The 16659-nt window shown below is 38.4% G+C and overlaps 1 protein-coding gene across 2 annotated transcripts in view; it reads left to right on the plus strand.

The window, feature by feature from the left end:
- The window catches only part of GFPT1 (glutamine--fructose-6-phosphate transaminase 1), a 52127-nt gene extending 35762 nt beyond the window's left edge, over positions 1–16365 (plus strand). For both annotated transcript variants that reach the window (XM_005285201.5, XM_005285202.5), the window contains 8 exons: positions 195–292; positions 1687–1807; positions 4043–4200; positions 8183–8297; positions 8692–8819; positions 9620–9787; positions 10453–10614; positions 11563–16365. In XM_005285201.5, coding sequence (XP_005285258.1) covers positions 195–292; positions 1687–1807; positions 4043–4200; positions 8183–8297; positions 8692–8819; positions 9620–9787; positions 10453–10614; positions 11563–11607 — 995 coding nt within the window. In that variant the 3' untranslated portion in view covers positions 11608–16365. The remainder of the gene's footprint in view (positions 1–194; positions 293–1686; positions 1808–4042; positions 4201–8182; positions 8298–8691; positions 8820–9619; positions 9788–10452; positions 10615–11562) is intronic.
- Positions 16366–16659: the final 294 nt, after the last annotated feature.

A 16659-nucleotide genomic window follows, 5' to 3' on the forward strand; every position in this document is an offset into this window, starting at 1 on the left:
TCTCTCTGCTGACAAACTTGCCATATATGATGGCTTCTACTATGTGGGCGCCTTCTCTGCTAAGAAACAGACTGAGACGCTTCAGCTCTTTTAACCTAAGATGATATACATCAGAGGGGCCCTGGAGATCAATGTGTTATGTGTGTCCTTGAGCGAATTGGCCATCTTGACTTTTTCATCCACATCCATTACAGTGAATCTGGGCGGGTTGAAGGATCACATCAAGGAGATTCAGCGGTGTCGGCGTTTAATCCTGATTGCTTGTGGGACAAGCTACCATGCCGGAGTTGCAGTAAGTGGTTGTCACTGTTTCCTTGCAAACCTTGGCTGAATTAGCTGCTGCTATTATGAATATTGAGCAGGTTAGTGACCAGTCAGTTGTACTATAGAAATATACACTCTGGGGCCAGATTTTCAATGGTGTTTAAGGAACCCAAGTCCCCTTGACTTTGAGTGCCTAAGTCACTTTTGAAAATTGCACTTAAGTGCTTATGAAAAGTTTACCTGTAGTTTTCTTTACTCCTATAGCAAACTTCTGAAAATAAAACTTCTCAGCATATGGTAAAAATTGTCAAGGAAAGGGACAATGTAATAGTGAGAAGGCTTCAGAAAGTTAAAAGCTCTTAGAGGGGCACATCTGACTTGCTCCTTTGCTATTTTATATGTTCTAGGGGAAGTTCTATGGCTTGTGTTGTACAGGAGGTCATACTAGATGATCATAATGGTTCCTTCAGGCCTTGAAATCTATGCAGGCTTTGATGGAACATTATCAAAGAGCCATTCACAATGCAGTGGTTCTACTTTATGCCACAGCATTTCATAAACACTTGCAGATTCATGGCCGAGTTTAAACCATGTGTAACCCTGCTCCTCTGAGATACGATATAATCGCGGGGCACAAAGGTACGGCTCTAATTCAAACATTGTTGGGTCGCTGCATGAGAGCCTATATGCCTAGGATTCAAGATAATCCATACATTTGCTAAGGAATTTAATTTTTTTAAGGAAGATTGTACATTTAAAAAAAAAATCACACTTAAACCAAGCTGCATTAAATTAGTTTTTTGAGACCCTGAAAATGAAACGGACACTCATCTGGCTAGTTTCATGATCTAGAGTAAGGGTCCCTATGCTGAGGGGCTGTTTGTGGCTTCTGGATTGTACAGTACAGTGGAGTCCTGGTCTATGGATAAAGCCCCAAGGCCCTCTTGTAATACAAATAATTATAGAAGACCATCAAGGGCTGAAATAGGTTTTCAGTTTTGCCCCCAGTACTGATTAGTGCTTTTGGGGTGCTTCAGGAATGTTATTTCCTAATGAACGCCCAGGTTGGAGTCTAGACATCCTCTTTGGGCAGGTTGCAGTGAAACAGATTTTGAAAAATAACTTTACTTTGTAAACAATTTTTGATATAAGCAGCTGTGTTTGTCAATAGTACTCTACTTCAGTTTGTGGGTCTGCCCCTATAGATCTTTTTGCAGTGTCAAGGTCATAAGTAACCTTTCTTATTACTGATCTAGTGTGATTTAGAATCTAGGTCTAGTGACTACTCTTGGGTTATATTTTCATTAACCTGCATAAGGGTATTTTGACTGTAATATTTTCCAGTGGTTGGCAATTTTGAAGGCTTCTTTTGTTAAATGTGTTTAAACACATTGTAACTTCCTGACATGTCTATTGTACCAGACTCGTCAAGTGCTAGAAGAATTGACTGAATTGCCTGTTATGGTTGAACTAGCCAGTGACTTTTTGGACAGAAACACTCCAGTTTTCAGAGATGACGTCTGCTTTTTTATCAGCCAGTCAGGTAAGGTCACTCCTGTACTACTAAGGAGAAATCCATAGGACCAAATTCTGCTGTCTGAGAGTAGGATTGCCTGGGGTATACACCAATGTAGAAATTGGCCCATCTCATCCATCTTCATACCAGTGCAGGATACATGTACTAGTGTGTTTTGTCTAGTCCTGTGGCAAAAATTGTTGTACCCTTTCTGTAGAGAACTTTTCCCCAGCCTAATAAAATAGAACTTATGATGTGGAATATCAGGTTAAACTCTTATACATTTTCCCTTTTTAAATGTTTTCTTATTGTCCCTTTAAACAACTATAGGGGCCTCATCCAGTGGCTTTTGAAATAAGTAATTTACACAGAAATCATTACACAAGAATATCTAAAATAACAAATCACACATTGGAATGGAGCATAAGCTAAAACACACACTTAGGCTAAAGAATAAATGGTATCCTTAATGGGCTACATTACACTGAAACCAGATGGATAAATTTTTAATATTATAGGACATTTGCAACAAAGCAAGGTGACTATTCCCTTTTGTGGTGTCCTGTTATCTTGAACTTTAATATGAAAAGGCAAATTTGGAAGGAAATAGGTTTTTTTCCTTCTCTTTCCTGTCACTATATGCTAGGGGGGGGAAAATGCAGTGAAATTAAATTGTGTTATCAAAATACAAAAGCCACCCGTGAGCAATTAATAAATTCTTAATCTTTACTACCAGAAAACTCTACTGAATAACTAACTTATTTCAGCAGTGTGTTTCCTGGGTGTATGTGCTGATAATTTAATCTTTCAGCCAGTTTGACTATTCCAACTTTCACTCATGTTTTGAGTACACATGTAGCTGCTGTTTTTCTCTAGGAACAATGGCATCTGTTTCTAACATGGTTCCCGTTTGTGAGTGTACCACAGGCACACGCGTCCCCTTAAAATTTGGATATAACCACTAAACAAGATTCCTCTGATATCTGCATTATTCTTGCTGTCTCATGAGAGCAGAACACTGCTGAATATCTCAGATGCTAGAAAACCAAAGTAAATGTTGAGGTCACAAATACCCCTCCCTGCATTGTTGCTTTAGCCTTTTAAAAATTCTTCAGTCTGGTGGTGATCTAAGCATTATAGCATGCAGTCAAGGATTTCTGAATATTGCTACATCATAGTAAAAGTAGAATCTACTGATTTAACCTTATTTTTGTTACCTCTTGATGCAGCTTATACTGTGCACATATAGTTAGAGGGAATGCCCCTTGGGGTATTATTCATTAATGCATTCCAGTAAGACATGGCAAAATTAAGGGATTTTTCTTTCTAATACTGGCTTTGGGGTGTAGCTCTGCATGCAATAGAAATGGATCATCAATATAATTTTCTGCTTATTTGAATCAAGTTGTTCAGAGGCTGTAAATAGCTGCAGAATTGTCACACTTTGTCTCCAAAGAAACCCTGACCCTCTTCTTCCCCTCTGATGTAAACAATTGATTGAGCCAGCCGCATCTCATATAGTGCACACCCTAGGCCTTTGAGAGATTGTTTTTAAAAGGTTAAAATTGCATGGCATTTAAGCCAGACCCGAGCCAGATTGTGTGACCAAAATACCCCTGCACTTAGACCAGCCCCATAGTTTTCTACAGGTGGTAGATACAAAACCATGTTTTTTAGGGGGGAGGAAACCACCAAAAATGTAGTTTTGACAGCATGCAGCAGAACTTTGTAATAAAGAATATTGGGGGTTATAAATATTCAAATATGACTAGGAATAAGGGCTGTCTTATGGGCCCAACTCTGCACCTCCTCCCCATCTTGCCTTTTGTTTTTGGCAGTCTATTATTTTGAATTGGTGCATAGCAGGTATTATAAATTGTAGGACATTTATCGTTTGCATCTAAATGTTAACATGATTTAAGATATTGCAAGTTAATTTGGTCCGAGTATACTACCTATGCAACTATATATATTAAAGTATAGTGTTCTTTGCTCATGGTAAATTACTAATAACCAAGGCAAAAGAAGAGATCTATTTTCATTATAATTTGCAAGACATTTACCATTCCTGCTGAACACTTTCCATTACACTAAAAACTAATGGCACTCAAAGCATTGGGTAATTGCAAACTACAGTATCATCCTGAAACTTCCGCTGACCTATTTGACTTTGTGTCCTCCAGTGCAGAGTAGTAATAAGGCTTGCAATGATCTTGCCTATAACTGAACTTAAATTGTGACCATGTAAATTAATCTTTGCAGGCGAGACAGCAGATACTTTGATGGGTCTTCGATACTGTAAGGAAAGGGGAGCCCTCACTGTAGGAATAACTAATACCGTGGGCAGTTCCATATCCAGGGAGACCGACTGCGGCGTCCATATCAACGCAGGACCAGAGATTGGTGTGGCCAGCACAAAGGTGAATACCAAATAGATAGTTCTCGTATTCATTTAAAGTATAGTTGACTGTGCTTTTTATTCTAACTGAAGCTCTTTAACCATACTTAAACTGCATGGTACTTCACAGTGAGAGATTTTTAGCAGTTTATGTATTAGCCAGCTTCTGCACATTCAAAAAAAAACCCACAACCCCGTTGTGTTGGTACAAACTGATTAAGACTAAACATTCTGTGGCTCAATGGAAGTCTGTAGTAGTTTATGATGGAATAGTCTTTAAGTCAGGGAACAAAGCAAATTCATTCTTTGATCCAAGGATATGTAGATAAGAAAAAACTATTTAAAGAATAATAAGGCATTTTATTTTAAACTGTTTCAATCTTAGTACATGAGTCAAAGGAATTAAAAATTAAAAATCGCTAAAATTGCTCAGTACACAACAGTAAATCTGATTATATACACGGACAAAGATTTTACATTGCCCAAAACAACATATCTATTGTGCATTTAAGATGGATGAGTCTGTCACGGAGTAGCAGGGTTGCAGACTGCTGGGATACATTTTTAAGGGAATCAGGGAGTTTTAACAGAAGGAAATCGTGGGACACCTTGTTACTACTTGGGTGGCTAACCACCATCTCACTTTTCCTTCCAAGTCTGTTCATATTTAAAGAGACTAACTTTTTCTATAAAAAATAAACAGCTGGTGGAACCCTATTTTTATTTCAACTTGTTTAAAATGTGCTAATTTAGTGGCTCTTGGCACACGTACAATTCACAATCCAGATTCTGCTATTAATCTGGAGTAATCATGCAAGTTGATGGAGTTACACCTGTAGAAGTGAAAGGAGAATCAGTCCTGTTAACATTAAAATCTTACTGTGGTCCACTTAATAGTTCCTCCAATCCCTCCTGCAGTTAAGACTTTCCAGCTGTCTCTTCAGGGACTCTTCCATGAAGCAAGAGATGTAAATCAAACTTTACAGCATGGTGTAATTTATCAGGCTGGGGCTGTGGTGGACTAACAAGTTCCAAATTTGAGGACCCCCCTTAAACTCCATGTTTTCAGACCCTTCTCATTTAACCCAAATGCTGTGTGATATTACAAGGAAAGAGGAGGTTGCTGCAGAATAGAATTGTGCAGACAATGTGCCTGCATAATTCACACTGAAGGCAGTGGTCTTAGCCCTTGGTAGACAATTTACACCTCTACTCTTCCTCTTCTCTGTGATTGTTGTACAAGCTATAACTATGCCACTACATCACCTTCATGTTCATACAATATCTGCCCCAATCTCTCACTGGGGCTGAATAAGAGAAACATGTATGAGAAAATGAAGGAGGCTTCCTCTAACTGGTGGACAAGGAGGAGCAGGCTTATTTACCCCACAAACTGCTATCTCAGGTTAGTTTCCAGAGCTGGTTGGCAGAAAATGTTTTGAAAGTTTTTCTGGTTTTTGTTAGGGCAATTTTCCAATATTTCTCTCATAGTTTGCCCCGGGTGCTCCATCTGTGGTGCAGGTCACAAAAGAGGGGATTAAATGTCTGAATTATTCCGATGAAAGGAAATAGCTTCACTTAACAGCATACTAAAAAGGTAGTAATTTTAGTAAATAGCTATGCACTTAAAAAAAAAAAAAAAAAGCTGTCTACTAACTATGGGGTTTAGTTGTCCTGACTGATATAGTTGACCAAGGTACAGTGTAAAATACTTGCTTTGCTGCATTTGCTTGATAAAGTGCTTCTGCACTTTGACATCATCTCTCTTAAACTTAACTAAATCAAAGCAGATTTCAATCTGCTACATAAATTCAGCCAGAAACCACAGTTGAGTTTAACAGTTCACTGGGGAATTTGATCATGGAAAATTCATGACTCTTGCAAAAACTCGTGTGAGCTATTTGTCCATAGACTTTTTTTGCATTGCCAACACTGTACTGTTTGTAGGTCACTGAAAACCTATTTTCTCTCTAGTGATGCAGAGACTTACCTGTATGTGCTGCAGTTTCAACATAGATTGATAACTAATGATCAGCTGTAGAAGACATTGCTCAGAAAATCCAATTTGAGAACATAAGAATCCAAAAGGCAGCCTTTGCTGGTGACAGAAAAAATCCAAGCACTGTTAACTGTACCAGTTAATACAAAAGAGCAACTTTAACCTTCAACTGTATACTGCCAAGTACAATGGTGCTAGGGTCTTAGATTTAAAAAACTTTAGTCATGCAGCAAAGTTTTATAACTTCAGCAGCAAATTAGTTGATAAACTTGTTTTCCATAAATGATGATGGATGCATAGTTACAAAACTTTTTTCTTTGTACAAACTTTAGATAGTTAAATACATTTCTTGATTCTGCTAGTAGTAGAATGCCTGAATAGCAAAAAATGTCAACACAGGCAAACCCATTGATTTTTTTGTTTGTTTGTTTGTTTGTTTTGCACCTTTCTTTCAAGGATTTCAAAGCACTTTACAGATTAAGCCTTGAAAGAGCAATGTTTTACACTATTGAAGCAGAAGCTTGTTTAAGGATAATTACTTTCATTTGAAAATTTAGCTACAACCTATGAGTTCACTTGTTAATTTTAATTCCTGGTTTGCTTTGCAGCCAGAAATGAAAGTTATCGTCTATTTGTAAAATGTTGGGTTTTACTTTATTATGCAGCCTAAGAAAGGTGTAAAAGCTCAATCTGCAGTTCCCTGGCTCATTCTGTGCAGTTAAATATTTACCTTATGACAGTTTTAGTTGAGCAGTCCTCCTCTTTAATTCTTGTTTTATAAGAAGTCAGTTAAAAATTGCAAGGTGAGATTGTTCGCTACTATCTACAAAGGCCAGACAAGGGAAAATGTATGTTAGTTAAACTCTCAGGTCAATAATCAAAACATTTTCTAGGAAAAAAAGCTGATGTTTAGCTGTTGTCATTTTAACCTTTTTGTTAATCTTTTCTTCTTTTAATGGCTGTATCAGAATTTATTACCCTAGAGATGGAGGGCATGATAGTACTAGTTACACCTCCAACTTTCATCCTGGTCCAGCTGAACTCAATGGGATTTTTGCCATTGACTAATTGTATCAGCCTTTATTCAATAAGTGCAATAAAAAGTAAATTCTCTCATTATGTGATATCAAATCTTCCACTTAACATGCCATGAGATAATAGCAAACTATTTACTTTGCACTATTCTTGAACACTAAGTGTGTGTGTGTGTTAGCTAAGGCAGTTAGGAATGAAATTGTTGCACAATTTGAAGAGATGTCTTGCATGTTTCAGTTGCTTGTTTCCTTACTTAATAAGGATAAAAGGTTCATTTTTATAGCTTGAAGTGACTTTCATGATAAAAACAGAACAAGCAGTTTCAAACTAGTCTTTGATTTTAAGGGAACCTTTAAAAAGAAAAAGTTAACTCCTGAACCAGTTAATGTGCCCATTAAAAACTATACATTTAAGCCACAAAACTGGTGTTTTCTCCCTTTAGCGGCTGATGGCATTACAGCCCTACAGCAGTGCTGTCTTAATTGTGGTGGTCTCCAGCTGTTGCCCAGGCTACATTAATTTCACAAAGCCATTGTTTGCAATATGGCATCTTTACGATACTTTTTAAATCTTAGCGATTAAAAATGATCCCAAAGCCTTGGACTTGATTCTCACTCATGTTACGTTCCTTTTATGATACTGACCGTGTAAATGGACCTTACCATATACGCTGGTTGGGATTTTCAAAGGTGCCACTGAAATTCAGTTCTTAAACAGGCACCTAATTCCTTTAAACCCCCAGACATCATTCTTTTGATGAGTGCAGGGTACTCTTTGACATCTGTATTTCCAGGATCATGCATTTATACAAGCTATCTAAGTATTAAATTTGTGATACTTGGGCATATGAGGTTCTATACGTGTTCAGACTCTGTATAGACTGGCTGTTTAATCCTCACAATCATAGTCAATCAAGTAATGCCATCATGTTTAGAAGCATATAAGATATTTATTTGTCTCTCCTCTTTAGGCCTACACTAGCCAGTTTGTTTCTCTGGTGATGTTTGCCCTCATGATGTGTGATGATAGGATTTCTATGCAAGAAAGACGCAAAGAAATCATGCATGGTCTCAAGGTCCTACCAGGTATGAAGCATCTTTCTTAATATTGCATTTACACTGTTCTTGCAGAGTGAAATTAAATGCTGCATAGATCTTGTGCAAGCCCTCTACCAAGAGGTTAAGTTCCACTGAAAAATAGGGCATTAGGGCAAGATGAAGATAGCTGGTATATCCACATTTCAGTGTGAACTTTGGACCTGATTCTCATTCAGAAGAATACATTGGCAGAACAGTGTAAAGGGGCTTTGGTGCCGGGGGGGAAAAAAAAATCAGGCTCACTAAATCCCCACTGTAAAGTTGCAGTTAATATTAGAGGAAGGCAAACAAGTTTGTTTGCTCCTGGTACTGAGTAAATGTGTGTGTCTGTCTCTTTAGTTTGTATTTTGGATTAACCCTTTGCCTCCTCCTAACTAATTAGACTTGATTAAAGAAGTGCTGAGCATGGATGATGAGATCCAGAAACTGGCAACAGAGCTTTACCATCAGAAGTCGGTCTTGATTATGGGACGTGGCTATCACTACGCTACATGTCTTGAGGGAGCTTTGGTAAGGAGTTTCTCTTCCTTTAAAACCCCTCTGAACTGCCTTGGGTAGATCTGGATGATAAGTGCACACCCACTGGCACTTAACTTGGATCTGAGGATTGTATGAGCTTTAAACATGGGTTGTTGACATTATTAAACCTCATTGCCCTCCATTAATGCTGGATGGACTTTTACTTTTCCAATCACTGTGTTACTGCACTAAAGCTTTGCCATTGGGTGAGTTCCTTTAATGACTGAGGGATTGTCTTTCAAGAGTGCTCAGTACCCGTGTAATCGGGGCCAGATTTTCAAAACTGACCAGCCCGCACCCTACAGTACCCACTGAAGATCAGGCCCTGTCTTCAGCAGGAGTTATGTGCTGCTACTATTGACACTTAATATTTCCTCTTCTCACACTTACACAGAGTCTGACCTTTTCAAGCCCTAATACAAACATTAAGCCGTAGTGCTCCTGGGAAGGAAGGTCGGTATTATCCGTTTTACAGACAGGGTTTAAAGAGAGACTTAGGGGCAAGGGCAGCTGTGGGTATAGAATCCAGGAGGGCTGATGGCCTCTCTTCTGAGCCACTTGACCCAAGATCCAGGTTTCCAGCCTGCTTTAGCTGACTTATGCAAACAGACTGGCCCAGAGTTCACCAATAAACAATTTAGTTAAATCACCCTTCCCCTGGAATGTGGAGGTAGCTTTAGAGCTAGTTTCTTCCTATGATGATGCATCAACACCTCCCTATACTTGCTCAGTGTACTGAACAAGGGCCAAAGTGTAGCTTGATTAACAGGGATATCCTTCTTCCTCTCTAGAAAATAAAAGAAATCACATACATGCACTCAGAAGGCATAATGGCTGGTGAGCTGAAGCATGGTCCCCTCGCCCTGGTAGACAAGTTGATGCCTGTTATCATGATCATCACAAGGGACCATACGTATACTAAGTGCCAGAATGCTCTCCAGCAGGTTATAGCGCGGCAGGTGAGTAATTGGAGATGGATGTGAATGGCATCATCCCATGTCTAGAAGTTTAAATTGTTCCCTTCATTGCTAAATCTACTGTAAGCAGTTTTACGGTTCCTTTGTGGGATTTTAGAATGCCAGTTCAAGTCCAGCAGTAACAACTTTATTACCATCGAATGACTACTCAGTAGTCTTGGGCCAGTTAGAGCCCATGCCTAAAAATTGCACTCTGAAGTAAATAGTCTGTTGGGGCTTTTAAGTGTCAGTTTCGACAAGATACCTAAAAGGTAATAGTCTAGCGTATGGCTTATTGGTTTAAAGAGGTTTATCTTGAAATTCCAAAACAAGATAATACATCATTTTTTGTGAAGAAGACTGCTGTAATTTTTTTAAATGAAATGGTTCTCTCGATGTGGAAGTTCTATCAAAGTAATGAAGGAAAATGCAGGTTAGGTTCAAAGTCTTTTCAAAAAAGCAACATGGCAAATGTAAAATACTATTGCTATTCTCACTTGCCTTGTTCTGGATTATTTTTAAGTGAAAGGTTCCTGCCCTTCTTGAGATCAGTGGGAATTTTGCCAGGGATTTCAACAGAAGCAAGTAAAGGCCCTATCAGACAACCTTTCTGGAGTATTGTGTATCTAACTCTGCCTGTTACTTGTTGACACTTCTCTTTCTTCCAGGGGCGACCGGTAGTGATTTGTGATAAGGAAGACACAGAGACAATTAATAATAATAAGAGGACAATCAAAGTTCCTCATTCCGTGGACTGTCTGCAAGGAATCTTGAGTGTCATCCCTTTACAGCTTCTGGCTTTCCATCTTGCAGTTCTCAGAGGATACGATGTAAGTACTATACTCCCTTTAAATACCTTCCTTTATTGTCTATATTCTCTCCAAAAGGACTTATAGTAGATCTATTATACTGAACAGAACCCTATACAGTTCTTTGAATTTAATAGCACCTTTAATCTAATAGTGCATTATAACAGAGTCCACACGGCTCCTTAATGTGTGGCAGGCTAGAGCACTGTCAATTTACATCCTGGCTTCTCACAAACAAAGTCTTGTGTAGACAAGCCCCCTGGGTGCAGAAAATTAAGCTTAATTGCCACTTGTGCTAGATTCCTGTATTTTGATTTATTTACAACAGTTCTCTTGGCTGAACTACTATTTCCTACTTGCAAACCCTAGTAAAGAATGTTTGAAAAATAGTCACGTTTTATAGCACTTTTCTTTGAAACTGCCACAAGTTCTCAGACTTAACAATGAACTTACATGACATACTTAACTATATGTACTATGCAAGTCCAACATTCAGTACAGGGGTTTGTTTTTACTGGTAATATGGTTACACTGATTTACAATTTTAGCATGAAAAGGTAAATTATTTTAAACTAAGGGAGACTGAATAGTTCCCTGCAGTAACTTCTGTCTTCTCCCTTCTTTAAAAGGGAGACTGTGTGTCCGTGATCAACTCCTACCCTTTATGCCTCAGTTTACACCTCTTAAAATAAGCGTATTAAACCTCACTGGAGTAAATATTTTACAAAACACTAATAGTTTGAGCCTGTGCTACATAGGTGCAGGAGAGGCCTTGCAAGAGCAGTTTTGAAAACTGCAACTAATATGAAATTTTTTTCATGACACGTTTTTTGCTTGTTTGGACAAAAGCCTTTTAACAGATGCTAGTAACTTTAATATTGTCTTACCTGAAGTGGCCTTTCATGAAGTGTAAAATAGTGGTATGTGTGGTCTTGCTTACAAAAATTCCATTATTTTTTCTTTTTACAGGTTGATTTTCCAAGAAATCTGGCCAAATCTGTAACTGTAGAGTAAAAGTGCATCTGAATCTTAGGAGTATGGGGAAGTAAATGGAGAGACTTTTTGGGTACCAAAATACCTTGATTTTAAAGTCCCCTAGATTAAATCGTTTGTGTATAAAATCACCATAATTGTTACATTAGTGATTGTCAAATTGATTCCATATGTCATGTCAATAGCTTTGTTTTGTTGAAAGGTGTTCACTAGGAGACTCGGTAATCTTTTAAAGGAAGCAGTTTGGGGGGCAATTTAATGAGAATTTAGGTATAAATGAACCTTACTGAGATAATGCAATTGACTAAAGTATCTGCAGTGCCTCCACTAGTGAAGGTACGTGCCAATGTCTGACACTGAAATTAGAACTGTATTAGGCCATGAATGAGTCTACAGAGATTCAGACATGATGGTTTAGAAGAGATTAGGTCAAATTCGGCCCTGTTTACATAAAGGGAAATCCAGTGACTAATCAGAATCTCTCCTTAAATCCTTTTATGTAATTTGGTTAGCGAGCCTAAAATTAGCCTCAAAGGATCTGGTCTATGCCAAATGCCTAGCAACTGACGTTAGACAACATAACTATGGAGTTGTCGCAGCTCATTCTAACATGTAAGTGAGAACAGCATCTGACCCAGTATTGGATAGTTTACCAAAATACAAGGAACGTTCAAAGGCCCAGCATGTAATATTTGCAAACAATATCATCCCCTTGTTTTTTTGGGGGGAAAGAAGGAGAAATCTAGTGCTCCCACATGCGCACTGCAACACTAAAGAGAATCCTAATGTAGGTTCTGGGTTTATTGTGCTGCTGCTGTTAGCAAGCATGATTTGGAACATATACAAGAAACTTGCACTAAGAACAGGATCCTTGTATATTTCACACGCCTCCCTGCTTACTCCATTCCATGTGTACACATGACCGTGTCCATCAAGGATATTGACTGTTGGCCAGGAGAGTTGCAGGGAACAAATGCGTGGCTTTCATTTCTGCAGCTCAGGCTGCTGTTACTTAGTGTGAGTGACAGCAAATCGTTTCAGTGGCATATATGGTTTGGGTTTGAGAAGTAGACCAGGAAAATTAAAGCTTCATTCACAAGACTACAAACAATATTTTAAGTAGCTTGCAGAAGATGTTAAATAACAAAGGTACCTTGAACTTCAACAAAAGTCTCAATTTTATATGGTCAGTGGTGGGTTCGAAGTAAACAGCCAGAGATACACACAGGGCATATGAAAGAACATAGTACTGTAGGATGTAAAGTGAAGCCAGTAGCTTATTAGTGGAACATGAAGGTCACTTGCAATATTTAGGGATTTTTTTCTTCACAAAATGTAATATTTTGACCTTGTAGAAGTCTGCTTTACCAGAGGGACTGTCCAACGCTAGGGTAAGAACTTGGCTCTCTGAGTGAGTATGTTGTAGTCGAGTGCTGAATTGCATAATCCAGGTGGACTCAGGAGACAATTGCTCATACAGGTTCAAAAGACCGTAGCTGTAGCAATGCCATCTGTCATTCTTAAAATTGATATGAACTGAAGTAAATAATATAAGCTTCCTGCATTTTTGTATCTTATTCATAGATCTGTTCGCTGCTTAGTTTTACCATCTTAGCAAGAGCTGGAAGCATAATGTTCAACTAAACCAATAATGACCTGAACTTAAGTTTGTCATTTAAAGAAAAATCGAGTACAGTTATTAATGCATTGTATGTGGGCCATGATGTGTGCTGAGCTATTAATTTGTATTTAGGAATGAAGTAGTAAATGTAGCAATTTAATTCCTACAGTATTTGCTAATTTCATTAGACACCTCAGCCTGAACGGGCAAGTGAGACTTCCCCACAATGATTTACAAACAAGCAACATTTTTTGTACAGCCCAGCACTACATGTTAGCTAAAGCCAGTTTAACCTGAACCTTCCTTCTGATGTGACTTGCCTCAGCTTATGTTAGTTTTATTTTTAAAAGGGAGGGAGCTGCTGTTCAAGCAGTTTAACTTGGAAGGGCTGAAGTCAAGGGGAGAAGGTGCAGGTTAAGATCCTATGTCTTTGTTTGCAGTGATTCTAATGTAAGTGAGGCCCTTAAAGGGGGAAGCTATTGTACCCATCGATTTCCTGGAGAGGAATTGATTTGGAGGTCTTTTTCCCTAATCAACTTGGAAAATTAACTAGAAGTGCTCGTCTAGGTTTGTACAGATGAGATTTTATTTTAGAAGTGGGACAGCTGCTTCTCCACTGGTATATTAAGTATATGCTAGTTATATTTAAATAGATTTGTGCCATGTAGCAATTCATGATTGAGAACATCAAGTGCTTACTATTTATGAAAAGAAAATAGCAACATTGATACAAAGGACCAAAGAAATAGGATACTAAATTAAAGAGCTGTAGTTTCTACAGAGCTGTTTTATCTTGTGAGATTTTATAAATATTGCAAAGTCACTCATTTAGTTTGATGATATGAAGAATAGAGGCTACCCATCCTAATTTTAAGGCATGTAGCCTATAAGACTTACTACACAAACTTTTCACTAGTTAGAAATTGAGCCCAACCCTGTAAATTGCAGAGGAAGAGACGAAACCAAGGAACCACATTAAGGTCCAACGCTCAGCCTGCTAAAATTGAAATATGTGACTAGACTATCAGATATTGCAATGTATAAGAAAAATGTTATGGAACACACTCACTGTGAAGAATTTTTTTTGAATGATTATGGTATGATATCCTTAAAGCATCTCATTTTTGCCAATTGCCATGCCAGCGTGATGAGAGATTGTATACAGGATTTTCTTATGTCGCTAGATAGTTTGCTGAAACAACGTTTGTCCGTCTCCTCTCCCAGACTAATTTATCCTCCTGCTGCTAGCTGGAAGTTTTAAACAGTCTTGTGCTCTCTGAAATGAATGTTTAAATTATTGAGCCAGTAACATTAGTTCCGTCCTAACTAATGTATTAAAAAAAAAAATCAGTAGCCCTCTCCTTAATATTGAGCCTCAGATCAATCAAATGTATAGGCTCATCCTTGCTGTTCGCATAAACTTGTCTGAAAAGTATTTTTAGTAAAAATGTAGCATATGTTCACTTTTGTTTTAGTGCATAAAGAGTTAAACAATAACTCCTACTGCTGCTCTTTCAAGAGAAGAAATTGAAGGTTGCCTACCAATTATTTAACAAATCCAGAGTGTTTTTAAACTTACTGAAATATAGAACTAGAAAATTTCAGGCAAAGAACTCTGTTCTTCCCTGTGGAAGTGCTATTGTATTTGCTAAGCAGGTCTCATTCAAGTTCACGCCTGGAACTTGATGCAGGTATATTTATACTAGGGTATACAGTAGCAGAAGCATTGTGACAACTGGAAAAGGTTTAAGCCATTGTCTCCCCTCTCCTGCTAATCTGCCCTGCCTATTGTTAGAGTATTGCATAAAAGACTGCAAGAGGAGGCCCTGTGTGTGTTTAAAATCCTGACATTGGCTGCCCTGCCATATTTACCAGTACAATGGCACTTAAAACCTTACCCTGGACATGCTCTAACTAGCACCCTCTGTGTTTGTGGACTAAGTTACTCTGATCTGGGGATATTCTTTGGGCCTCAACTTTTACTGAACAGCAAGACCCAAAGGCAACAAACCTGGCCTCTAGTCTACTTTAAATTATGTGCCAATAAAGAGGCTGTCCTAAAAACATTTGAACAGTTTTTCAAATGTAAGTTAAATTCCAATGTAATCCCCCACCTAGAAATAATGGTGATATGCTTCTGGCACCTGTGTGTTAAATGAAATATCCTTTGACATGCTTGGTTTGCTCAAAGGCGGAGATACACTTTTTAAATTACCATTCATAGGGGTGGGGGGAGAAGTAGCAGCTTTAAAAATCTTCACCCAATTTATATTTAAACACAGGAGACAAAATCCGTAGGAATGTTTGAAAAAAAACAGAGCCAAATTCCTATGTTCCAGAAGCAAGTCATGGGAACATGATGGAGCCTGGTTACTATGCTAGGTTACTGGACTGCCAAATGGGAGACTAAAGGTGTGTGTGTGTGTATTGCATTCAGTGGTGTTACTGTAGAACTTTTAGGACATACCTGAGCTAGCATTGATCTAAGTAAAAATAGCGGTGAAGCTGTGGCTATACAAGCCCCTCCAGAACCCGGAGTGTGTGCCCTGCAGCTACCCCATGCTACTGGAGCTTCACTGTTAGCAGAGCTAGCTTGAATAACGTTAGGTCTACATGTGCTGATTGCAGTGTAGACACACCCTGGGACTGGTGATACCTTCAGTGTGGGATGTTGTACTTCTTTTGTATAGCTCTTCCCTCCTCCAGACCACAGGCAGACGTCAACATAGAAGATGAAGGGGTCTACAGGCAAAGTAAGCCACACTAAAGTGGATTGTGAATGCTTAGTTATGGCAAAGGCTAGGTCCTTTGGACATTTACCTCAAGACATGGGATCCCTCCCCAGTGTGAGAAAACTGACAGAAAACCATTAGTATCTGTCTGAATTGAAGGCTAACTTAGTTTTCTTCCTTCAGTGTGTGTAAATAGAAATTTGAAGTGGCAAATATTACCATATCTTCCCTTCTAGCATTGTTTTCCTTTGCATGTACATATCCAGCTGGCTTGGTTTATGGGGACCATTCTGTATCTGGCTTCCTGTTATATGCCATCTGCAGAAGAGGTTTTAATTTTGTGTGTAGTATTTTATAATTTGGGTTTTGTCTTTTGCTTACTTTTTGTATCTCACCCTTTGAATAAAATGAAGTGCCCAACATTAAGTGGAGAGATGTCATGTGAAATTTTCTATTGTTAAGTAGATCCTGAGCATATTAGGAGAAGGAGCATTCTCTAAAAAGAATTAACTGAACCCAAATATTCATTATATAAAACTGAAGATCTAGTGGGAGTCTTACAGACTCAAATCACTGATTAAGGAATACAACTTCACCCTGAGGGCATCTGTAACTTCTATGAATGTAGTAATTGCCATACTTAATCAGAAGAGAGCGCTATCTGCCCCTGCTCAGTGCTCCAGTTGGAAATAGAACACGCTCTGCAATAGACAATTATAG

The sequence above is a fragment of the Chrysemys picta genome, chromosome 2 (assembly GCF_011386835.1).
Source record: "Chrysemys picta bellii isolate R12L10 chromosome 2, ASM1138683v2, whole genome shotgun sequence".
NCBI lineage: Eukaryota > Metazoa > Chordata > Testudines > Emydidae > Chrysemys > Chrysemys picta.